The 12093-nt window shown below is 36.2% G+C and overlaps 1 protein-coding gene across 1 annotated transcript; it reads left to right on the top strand.

Moving 5' to 3' along the window:
- The first annotated feature begins 2937 nt into the window (after positions 1 to 2937).
- LOC132712760 (uncharacterized) lies at positions 2938 to 12022 on the top strand. The gene is made up of 2 exons (XM_060695191.1): positions 2938 to 3169; positions 9417 to 12022. The coding sequence occupies exon 2, from the start codon at positions 9429 to 9431 to the stop codon at positions 10905 to 10907; it is 1479 nt and encodes a 492-aa protein (XP_060551174.1). The 5' UTR covers positions 2938 to 3169; positions 9417 to 9428; the 3' UTR covers positions 10908 to 12022.
- Positions 12023 to 12093: the final 71 nt, after the last annotated feature.

Genomic DNA, 12093 nt, shown 5'->3' with positions numbered 1-12093 from the left:
TGTATATTTTTTTTAACAGATCACCTATAACAGTGATTTTTCGGGTGATTTCTACTCAAAAACCCTTTCCCCGGGTAAGTCGATGAATACCCAAATTTTAACTTGAGTTTACCTTGACCAAGCGTCCCCAATTCGTCCTTAAGGGGAAACCTTTCCCCAGTTTTAGTGGGGGTTGATTCGAGTGCGACACTGAATATAGCTAAAGTGTAGAGTAGCGCAATCACATGTTACAAGATATTTTGTAAAAAATGTTGACCCCTTAAAAAAAGCCCTTTAAAATAATACATTAGATTTTTTAAATTGTATAAAAATGCATAGTATATTTTTTTGGAAAAACAGTATATCATTGCCGGGGCAGAACCCAAAATTCCCCTGGGTCCATGAATTGAGTAAAAACCCCGTAGTTGTCAATGAGACAATGTTATACACAAAAAATCTTCTAAAAAAAAAGCTTTTAAAGGGGAGGTCATTGTGACTTTTCCTTTGATACTGACCAAAAACAAAAGGGCATTACTAGTCATGGCCAAACCCCCACACCCAAATTGAGGGCCATCAGAAAACATTGTTATTATTGAGCGAAAAAGGGATGGTCTACGGGCCGACGACCCCCGACATGGAAAAAACAAAATACCCCCCCTTTTCGAAAGGGGGGATAATAAATTATTTTTTTTGAAACTTTTTTATCATTTGGGACCGGTTCCCCTATGACCAACGTCCCTGAAGATTGTTTTTTATATTTTTTTTCGGGGGAAATGCATGATACAGAAGACGCCCCGTTCCCAAGGGGACCCTGGTTCTTTTAAGGGCCAGGGAAGCACCAGTGCAAAGCACCTCGGTTTAACTTATTTTTTCCCCCTTTTTAAAAGTAAGGGAGAAAACTGTAATCCAAAAATCAATTATTTTTAAATACATTTTTTTTAAAATTTTTTTAAAAATCTCACAAGCATCCCCCTAGAGTCCGGTGGTTCCGGGGTGATCCCGGAAAGACCCGGGGGACGTCCGTTAAATCTTTCGGCAACGTCCGGGGTGATCAAGGGGTCTGTGGGGCTCTACGGTGATTGTCGGCACTCTATCTGCCGTACCGGGGCTCGCCGGGATCATCCGGGACTTTTGCCAATATCCGGACTGTGCTAGCAGGATCTCAGTTTTATGAAACTCTTTTGACGAAAAACTTAACGCGTTTCGAAATCGTTTAGGTCATCCGTCGCCACTTATATCTGCATTTTCCGTAGTTTTTAACTGGGCTCTGCATGGATGGGCCCCGGGGTTCATCCTGGTTTTTATAGTATGGCATTGGGGATCGCCGTAGTTTTACCGGGGTTATTGAACTGCAACAATATTTTCATTCGGTCGTCTGGGGGGGTCCTGGGCTTTGCCGGGATGCTGGTGAGAACGCTATTAAATCGGGACTTTTTAAACTCTATGTAAACCTTTATAACTGGCTGATGCATTACTGTTTATCATAAAATAATGCAATTAAAAATAGAAAAGTTGAGACATTTATCGTTAACCCATTGGACATTTATGAGCACCTAAATTTTTTGCGACATTTTTTTTTGGAAAAATTTTTTCGTTAAAGGAGTTTTGGACATTTATCGGCGATTGGACATTTATCGTCAATTTTTGGACATTTATCGTGTTTGGGCATTTTTTTACGTTTGGACTATATCGGCGCTACAACTTATATTTTTTATTATTAAAAAAGGATAGGATTATCAAAAAAAACTCACATCTCGTCATATTTTACATACATCAGTAAATAATTTAGAGATAATGCAACAATTTTTAAATTTATCAGTCCTTCAGCAATTTTTTTTAAATCAATTTTTAAATTTATTTTCGCCACATAGTTTTTTTCATTCTATCCATCAAAAAAAATATATTCAATATAAAAATTTTAGACTTCAAAAAAATGTTTATCTCAAAATTTTTTATTTTTTCATTTAAATTTTACATATTTAGATTAATATGAAATTTAATACTTCGATAAATGTCTGCAAAATATTTAACCAACAAATGAGCATTGTATATCTTTAACCTTCTCATAATTGCTCAACTTACTTCATTTCTGTGGAAGATGTCTCTAAAGTTTGAGTTCTCTCTGCCAAACAATTAATTGTTGGGCAAGTGAATCAGTGACATCATTTAGATCATGGTCCGTGGTATTTTCTGTCTTAAATACAACGCTGTTTTTAAAAGACATAGGTTTTTGTGTCTCTTAAATAAAAAGTAGGACACATTGTGAACTCCTATTTTCGACTTATCCGCTTACCATTCTGGCATGGATAAGGGTTGAAGAAAATATTTTTACAAAGGATACAATCACAAAGAAATAATAATGTTAATGATTTTGGATATGATGTTAGCCTAAGGTTAGTATATTTTGGCTTTTGCTTAATTTTAAACCTTGTTGCGGACAACCGGTGCATCTACATATAAATTCTTTCAGTGCTCATGCTTAACAACGATGGAGAAAACTTGAAAGTTCGATGATGAAAGTCGAAACCACGATGCTGAAAGTCGAATATACGATAATGAAAAGTTGAAAGTGCGTCGAAATAACAAAACTACGACGGTGAAAAGCCGAAGGTACGGTGATAAAAAGTCGAAAGTAATATGGTTAAATTTCGAAATAACGAAACCACAATTAAAATCATATCGAGTTTTGTTTTTGGTTGAGGGATCTACAATTGAAATGTCGATGTCATTCATTATTTAAACAGATCACCAAAATATGAAAGAGTCACCGTTTAGTAGTGGTTGGATGCGCTTAAAAGGAAAGATCCGTCACAAACATAAAATATACGTATCAAAGTAATACGAAAGAAGAAATAAAAAAAAACCGAACGCACTGGCCATTCGTTAAACATAGAGTATAACAGTGTAATTAACAGATGAACAAGGGCAAATCTGCATGGGTTGAGACTACTTTTACATTTTAATCAGATTATTAAGAGATAGTGGAGATTTGTTTATTTGCACAAAGATATAACTCAGTATACATGTATCTCATAACAACATATCTATAGGGACATTAACATTCGTTTGAAACATGTAAAAGGTTCAAATTTCGATTTGATTACAATAAAAGTTTCACAAATGACAAAATGGCGATGAAGGGCAAGTGTGTAGCAGACGGTATCTAAATAAAGGAAAAAGAAAGTTTGAGGTATTTATATCTTGTATTTATAAACGTTTCGTCAGAAAATTTTCAATAATGACAATGTATTTATATATACTAGTAGTCTAATATGAAACTTACACAGAACAATAATGCATATTAAAAATATTGAAAAAATTATGAAAAAACAGCCCGCGGCCGAGTCAACATGTTGATACTTGTAAATTAGAACAGAGTCCCTATAATTTATTTTTATATATCCTTATGTCTATTAAAACACAACTCTTTATTTGTATCTCACAGCTTATGCGTAATGTATTCTTAAAAAGAAAATAATGAAAGTATGCTTATCTAGATCATATATATGTATTATTTATCTGATTTTACAATAAACAAAACAAAGGAGAATACTAGTAACATACAACCGTATGTGAGAAGTTAGCAGTGAACAGTGAGCTAAGCAAAAAGGCATTTCAATTTATATAGGGAAGGTAATGATCTGCTGTAATGCTCAGCTGTTTTTGGCATCTAGCAGGGCATTCCTAAATATAGTGTAAAAATGCTCTGCTGCAATACTCAGCTGGCTAGCTAAGCTGGCTAGGCAATCTAGCAGAGCATTCCTAGCTTTAGTGAAAAAATGCTCTGCTGGAACGCTCAGCTGGCTAGGCAATCTAGCAGTGCATTACTAAATATGGTGTTAAAATGCTCTGATGGAATGCTCAGCTGGCTAGCTAAGCTGGCTAGGCAATCTAGCAGGGCATTACTAAATAAAGTGTAAAAATGCTCTGCTGGAATGCTAAGCTGGCTAGGCAATCTAGCAGAGGCATTACCTAAATATAAGTTAAAAAATGCTCCCTGCTGGAATGCGAGAACGTACCGTGGGTAGGTCAAATCTAGCAGGACATTACTAAATACAGCTGGTAAAAATGCTCTGCTGAATGCATAAGCTGGGTAGGCAATCTAGCGGACATTACTGAAATACAGTGTAAAAATGCTCTGCTGGCAGTACTAAGCGCCTGGCTAGGAATCTAGCAGAGCATTACTCAAATATACAATTAAACAATGCTTTCTGGCATGCTAAGCTGGCTAGGCCATCTTTTTAGCAGGACATTACTAAATATAGTGTAACAAATGCTATTCTGGAATGCTTAAGCTGGCTAGGCCAAATCTAGCAGGGCATTACTAAATATAGATGGTAAAATGCTCTGCTGTCAATCTTCAGCTGGAATAGCTTAAGCTGGCTAGGCAATCTAGCCAGAGCATTCCTAGGCTTAGTGAAAAATGATCGCTGGAACGCTAGCTTGGCTACGGCAATCTAGCAGTGCATTACTAAAAAACATATCAGTGTTAAAATGCTCTGATGGAATGCTCAGCTGGCTAGCTAAGCTAGCTTAGGGTCAATCTAGCAGGGCCGATTACAAATAAAGTGTAAAAATGCTCTGCTGGAATGCTAAGCTGGGCTAGGCAATCTAGCAGAGCATTACTAAATATAGTGTAAAATGCCTCTGCTTGAATGCTAAGCTGGTAGGGCAATCTAGCAAGGACATTACTAAATACAGTGGTAAAAATGCCTCTGCTGGAATGCTAAGCTGGAAGGCAATCTAGCAGGACATTACTAAATACAGTGTAAAAAAATGCTCTGCTGGAATGCTAAGCTGGGTAGCCAATCTTAGCAGAACATACTAATATAGTGTAAAAATGCCGTCTGCTGGAATCGCTAAGCTGGCTAGGCAATCTAGCAGGGCATTACTAAATATAGTGTAAAAATGCTCTGGTTCTGGCATACTAAGGCTGTCTAGGCAATCTAGCAGGGCATTCTTAATATAGTGTAAAAATGCTCTGGTGGAATGCTAAGCTGCTAGGCAATCTAGCAGAGCATTACGAAATATAATGTAAAAATGCTCTGCTGGAATGCCAAGCTGGCTAGACAATCTAGCTGGGCATTACTAAATAAAGTGTTTAAAATGCTCTGTAGGAATGCTCAGCTGGCTAGGCACTATAGCAGAGCATTCCTTAATATAGTGGAAAAAATGCTTCTGGTGGAATGTTCAGCTGGCTATGTAATTAGCTAGCAGGGATTACTAATACAGTGTAAAAATGCTCTGGTGGAATGCTAAGCTGGCTAGGCAATCTAGCAGGGCATTCCGAAATATATTTAAAAAATGCTCTGTTGGAAGGCTCAGTTGCAGACTGATCCTGAGTTCCAGGATTTATTGTTGCCAAAGTTTTATTGACATTTTCGACTCTAGGCAATTCTGAGGCACTCGCAGACTTTCAGGAAATTTTCGGTGCAAATAGAAATAATGATATTTTTTACTTCTAAGGACCTTTAAGAGACTATTTCATTGTCCTGCGACTTTTTGAAGGACACTCGCAGACTTTCAGGAATTTTGGTGCCAATGCTGATATTGACAATTAAGACTTCTAGGGACTTTCAAGAGTCATTTTTGGTCGTCTGCGATTGATTCTTGGACACTCGCAGACTTTTCAGGAATGGTTGGTGCAAATGGAAATATTCATATTTTTGACTTCTATGGAACCTTTAAGAGTCCATTTCATTGGCCTGCAGCGTATTGTTGGACACTCGCAGACTTTCAGGAAATTTTTGGTGGCCAATAGAGATGATGGCAATTTTAGCTTCTGGGGACCCGCCAGAGTCCATTTTTATGGTCTGCGACTGAACTGCGACATTCGCAGACTTTCAGGAATCTCTGGTGCCATGGAGAAAATGACATTTTTTGACTTCTAGCGACCCCCCAAGAGTTCATTTCGCTGGTCTGCGACTGATTTTTGGGACACTTGCAGACTTTCAGGAATTTGGATGCCAATGGAGATAATGACATTTCTGACTTTTAGGGAACCGCCAGAGTACATTTCTTGGGTCTGCGACTGATTCTTGAGACTCGCAGCCTTTCAGGAAGTACCATTGCAGATCATGACCTTTTTTACTTTTAAGGACCCCTTAGTCATAAGCAGAGCATTTTTACCCTAAAATGTCATTATCTGCATTAGCACCAAAAATTCCTGAAAGTCTGCAAGTGCCCTATAATCAGTCGCAGACCAACGAAAAAGACTCTGGATGATCAAAAATGTCATAAAATGTAATTATCTCTATTGGCACCAACAATTCCTGAAAGTCTGTGACTGTCCAAGATTAAGTCGCAGACCAAAAAAATGGACCCTGGATGGTCCCTAGAAGTAAAAATGTCATTATCTGCCTTGACATCAAAAATTCCTGAAAGTCTGTGAGTGCCTCAGAATCAGTCGCAGACAAAAAAAAATGGATTCAGAAAGTCCCAATAAGTCAGAAATACAAAAATGTATCATTTTCTGCATTGACACCAAAATTCCTTAGGTCTGCGAGTGACTCAGAATCAATCGCAGACCAACTAAATAGACTCAGGTGGGTCCTTTTGAAGTAAAAATGTCATTATCTCCATTGGCACCGAAAATTTCTGAAAGTCTGCGAGTGTTCCAGAAACATTCGCAGACCAACGAAATGGACTCTGGATGGTCCTATAAATTCACTAATGTCATTATCTGCATTAACACCAAAAATTCCTGAAATTCTGCGATCGTCCAAGAATCAGTCGGAGACCAAAGAAATAGACACTTGAGGGTCCCGTAGAAGTCAAAAATGTCATTATCTGCATTGGCACTAAATATTTCAGAAAGTCTATGAGTGCCAAATAATCAGTTGCAGACCAACGAAATTTATACTTTATTTAAGAATGCCCTGCTAGTTTGCCTAGACAGCTCAACATTCCGGCAGAACATTTTTACACTAATTTTCAGAATGCTTTGCTGGATTGCCTAGCCAGCTGAGCATTTTTAACACTATATTTAGGAATGCCCTGCTAGATTGCTCAGCTAACTGAGCATACCGGCAGAGCATTTTTCGCACTATATTTTGGAACGCTCTGCTAGATTGCTTAGCCAGCTGAGCATGCCAGCAGAGCATTTTTACACTATATTTAGGAATGCTCTGCTGGATTGCCTAGCCAGCTGAGCATTTTTACACTATATTTAGGAATGCCATTCTAGATTGCCTAGCCAGCTGAGCAATTCAGCAGAGCATTTTTACACTATATTTTGGAATGTCCCGCTAAATTGCTAAGCCAGCTGAGCATAACAGCTAAGCAATTTTACACTATATTTAGGAATGCCTTGCTAGATTGCCTAGCTAGCTGAGCATACGAGCAGAACATGTTTACACTATATTTTGGAATGATGTCCCGCTAGATTGCTTACCAAGCTGAGCATAACAGCAGAGCATTTTTACACTATATCTTGAAATGTCCCGATAGATTGCTTAGCCTGCTGAGCATAACAGCAGAGCATTTTTACACTTTATTTTTGGAATGCCCCGCTAGCTTGCTTAGCAAGCTGAGCATAACAACAGAGCATTTTTACACTATATTTTGGAATGCCCCGCTAGATTGCTTAGCCAGCTGAGCATAACAGCAGAGCTTTTTACACTATATTTTGGAATGCCCCGCTAGATTGCTTAGCCAACGGAGTATAACAGCAGAGTTTTTAACACTATATTTAGGAATGCCCTGCTAGATTGCCTAGCCAGCTGAGCATACCAGCAGAGCATTTTTACGCTATATTTTAGAACGCCCCGCTAGATTGCCTAGCCAGCTGAGCATACCAGCAGGGCATTTTTACGCTATATTTTGGAATGCCCCGCTAGATTGCTTAGTCAGCTGAGTATAACAGCAAAGCATTTCTACACTTTATTTTGGAATGCTCTGCTAGATTGCTTACCCAGCTGAGCATAACAGCAAAGCATTTCTACACTTTATTTTGGAATGCTCTGCTAGATTGCTTACCCAGCTGAGCATAACAGCAGGTCATTGATTTCCCTATATAAATCGTAATGCCTTTTTGCTTAGCTCACTGTTAACTGCTAACTTCTCACATACCATACAACCTTACAAATATTTTTTTTTCAGAATTAAAAACGGTAAAATTATTATCAAAAATATGTCTGACAATCAATCAATTTAAAATTGCAAACAAAAGTAGAATTATAAACATATACGATTTAATGTCAAAGAAATTTTCATGATTTTGTACTTTCGGTTTCTACAACAATGATAATAAGTATAAAAATGTTTATGGTTCGAATCCCGACAGGGACTTTGGATTCTTTCATGTGAGGAAGCTATCCAGCTAGCTTACGGAACGTCGGTGGTTCTACTCAGGTGCCCGTTCGAGCCTGAAATAATGCACGGAAGGGCATCTGAGGTCTTCTACCACCAGTAAAGCTGGAACGTCGCGATATGACCTATAATGTGTTGATGTGACGTAAAACCCAAAACAAACAAAATATATCTCAAAGCTGCTGTTACTTATTCTATTGGTATAAACTTTGTCATGCATAAAAAGAAGATATTCAAGTTCTTTTCTTTAAATGCAGTATTTATTTTTATCGTGTACTAAGAAAATAAATATTTCATGAGTCTCGGTAGCCAGAGGTAAAATATGTTAGCTTTTTAATCACAAGATGGAAATAAATTCTTTATGTTAATAAAAGACTTTTGTTTATAATATACTTTTTCTCTTTTTTTACCTTAAAATTCTTAAGACTTCTCCTTTAATGTTTGTGTATTGGCAGAATTAAAAAGAAAGTAGTCCGACAAGTTACCAGTTAAAATACAGAAAATATTTTTCAATGCAGTGAAAAATACGGAAAATGAAAAATTAAAATACGTATTTTATTTCAATAATGTTTCGTAATACTTCATTTGTAAGTATATCATAAAATAGTATCTTCTTTCATTATAATTTGTGTACCCTTTTGTTTGCTTTTAATAAAAAATATCACTCTTAATAAGGATAAATTGTTGATACAATGTATTGTCACGTTTCTTTTTAATCTTTTTTTAGGTTAATAATGCATTTCATAGGCCAGGTATAATTCTTTCGGAAAAGAAAAAAAAAAACTATCTATCAATGACAATTTTCATGCATTACAGTAACGATGACTGACCATTAAATGTAGTTCATTATTGTAAAACATATTCGCGTTTATTGGCATTTTTTAGAATACGAATCAATTGTAAATCCATGCATGTGTTATTAATTGATTGGATTAAAACTGGTATGGGATTGACATACTACTTGACAACTCAGGGCAATTAATAAAGAAACTTTTAATATATAAATAAGAAATAAGATCGTTGTATTTTGTATAATTTGTTTATTTGTTTTTAAAAGTTGGTGCTAACATCCATTATGCGGCTTACATCCATATTATTTTGAACTGTCATTAATAAATAAATTTCAGAACGAACCAACAATGGAAGTTCCTGGTAAACAAAAACCAAAAAAGACATTTTCTGTTTCACGGGGCTCTGCTGAGGACTTTCTTTTGTTCTGTATCCCGTGTGATAGAGATGGTGCCCGGGTACCAGCAAAAGGTTATTGTTCAACCTGCAAAGAACATCTTTGTGACACTTGTTACAAGCATCACAAGAAACAAACTCCATCACGTCATCATATTCTATTAGATCAAGACTCTATGCCAACTACACCAAGCGTTCCAATAGTCAAAGACGAATTTGATAGTTGTGATGATCATGGAGACGAAAAACTGAAATTCTACTGCAATGATCATGACATCTTTGTTTGCAGTGTTTGTGTAACGCTGGATCACAGGTTATGTAATGTGGAATACATACCGAAACTCTCGAAGCATATTCTAGACAGTGAAGAGCTTAATGAAATAATGGCAGAAATGAAAGCACTGGAGGATAATTATTACTCACAGATAAAGAGAGTAAAAGATGAGATAAAAGCTATTTCTCAAAACCATGATGACGTAATAAAGGCGATTCGTCAATTCAGAAAAGAAATCAATATACGTCTAGAAGAAATGGAGAAACATGTTGTTAAAGAAGCAGACAACATGCTACTTAAACAACAAACGAAACTTAATAGTATATCAACAGATGTACAAGAAATCACAGATAAACTGGCTAAGAGACAAAAACGCCTTGATAATCTGATACACAGAAAATGCCTTGATAAGCTGTTTGTTGAAATGAAAGAAACAAAGAAAGGAGTTGAAGAAATGAGGATGAAGCAAAAACAATATAGTCGTGAAGAAGTTTTCCAGACTGTATCATTTGTCAAAAACAGTGATATTGTCGATATGTTAGATAGACATAAACAACTCGGAGAACTTATTACAAAGAAAGCATCCATGGGTGAAAATGTTCCAGTGATGAAACCTACATCAACACCGTCTGAGGATAAGACGCTAAATCTTGAGGTTGTTGAAGATATAGATTTGAATTCTTCATCGGGAAACACAAAATGTAACATAACCGGGATAGAAGTCATCAAGCCGGACAATATTGTTGTTTGTGATTGCAGCGGCAATAAAAATGTAAAATGCTATGATATAGTTCAGAAAAAAATTGTTTCAGAGATAAAACTAGATAATTCACCGTTTGATGTTGCAGCTATAACGGATGATAAGTTCGTCGTTACTGTACCTGGTGACAGAAGTATTCATTTCATGTCGCTGAGAAATCAACGCATAGTTTCTGATCGTAAGGTGAATATCAACGAGGAATGTTATGGAATTGCTTACAGCCAAGATAAGCTTGTTGTGTCATGTAATTATAATCCAGGGAAAGTTTTAGTTCTTGACCTACAAGGTAAAATATTGCAAAATTTTAGTGGAGATAATAGTCTGTTCTGTTTACCCTTTTATATCACCGTGAATACAGCTGGAACGTCTATATATGTTAGTGACTGTGGTTTACTGTGAAGGCTGTAAAACAACTAGACTGGCAGGGAAACATTATAAATACCTATCAACCAGCACAGGGAGGAAACTATCTACGAGGTATTTGTGAATTAAATGATGGCACATTTCTTGTTTGTTTATGTCAAGATAGTGACGACAATTTACAAAGAGTATCAGACAGCTGTAAGCCGTGTAAGATAACGATGAATAAGAAGCTTGGTAGTTGGTTCCCGGGAGCTGTCGCATACTGTCAGAAATCGAGAAGACTTTATGTGTCTTATTCTGAAATAGGGAGTCATAGACCAAAACATCGGATAAAAATCTTTAAGGTTGACTGGTGTTAAGTTACATCATGATGAAAAGTATACATTTAGTTTGAACTTTTACACGTTTCAATGTAACAGAATGTTTTTATAGAGTTATTGTTCAAAATGATATTTATATGATATTTATGTGATTATGTCTTTTGAAATCAAAATGGTGGGCTCGAAAATATTCTGTCAATATTTTTACTTAATTATGTTTATTTATTTTAGGAATGATTTCAGTACATACTAAATCTTTAGACGGTTTGTAAATTATGTTTGCCAATCGAATAGAAATTTTACTTATGGCACGTCCATTTAGTGATTGATTTAAATTCCGGAAGAGTTATGTTGAATATAATAAATAATTTCCCACTTCATTTTCTTTCCTTCGTTTTTACTTTACTGTGCTAGTATATATACCCTTATACCTTTAAAACGCTTATTTAAATGTGCCGTAGCTTTCGGCCTTTTGGCCTTCTTCAGCAGCATTTATTATATTAGTAATAAAGATTTTTGACAGGTTATATGGTCCTATTTAAACGGTTGTTTGTAAATATAACCCGAGTCGCTAGGCGAGGGTTATATCGAAAACAACCGTTTATATACGGCCATATAACCTGTCAGAAATGTTTATAACGAATTTATAATAAAGCAAGCATCATTTTTAGAGGAATATAGCGATATTTTTTTATAAATCGACAGCAGCCGTGTATATAAAACTTTATAATACTGCACGTTTGTAACGTCATTTTTCATTGGATAATCGTGACGTTTATATTATTAGTTATAAAGATCGTTGACAGGTTATATGGCCCTATATAAACGGCTATTTGTAAATATAACCCGAGCCGCCAGGGGAGGGTTACATTGGAAAAGCGACGTTACAAACGTAACGTCAT

Source organism: Ruditapes philippinarum, unplaced genomic scaffold (genome assembly GCF_026571515.1).
Source record: "Ruditapes philippinarum isolate M1 unplaced genomic scaffold, ASM2657151v2 ctg9316_1_1_1_1, whole genome shotgun sequence".
NCBI lineage: Eukaryota > Metazoa > Mollusca > Bivalvia > Venerida > Veneridae > Ruditapes > Ruditapes philippinarum.
This window is presented reverse-complemented; position numbering and strand designations above follow the sequence as displayed.

Coding starts and splice junctions, on each gene's coding strand:
- LOC132712760 (XM_060695191.1), top strand. CDS start 9,429: ATGGAAGTTCCTGGTAAACAAAAACCAAAAAAGACATTTTCTGTTTCA.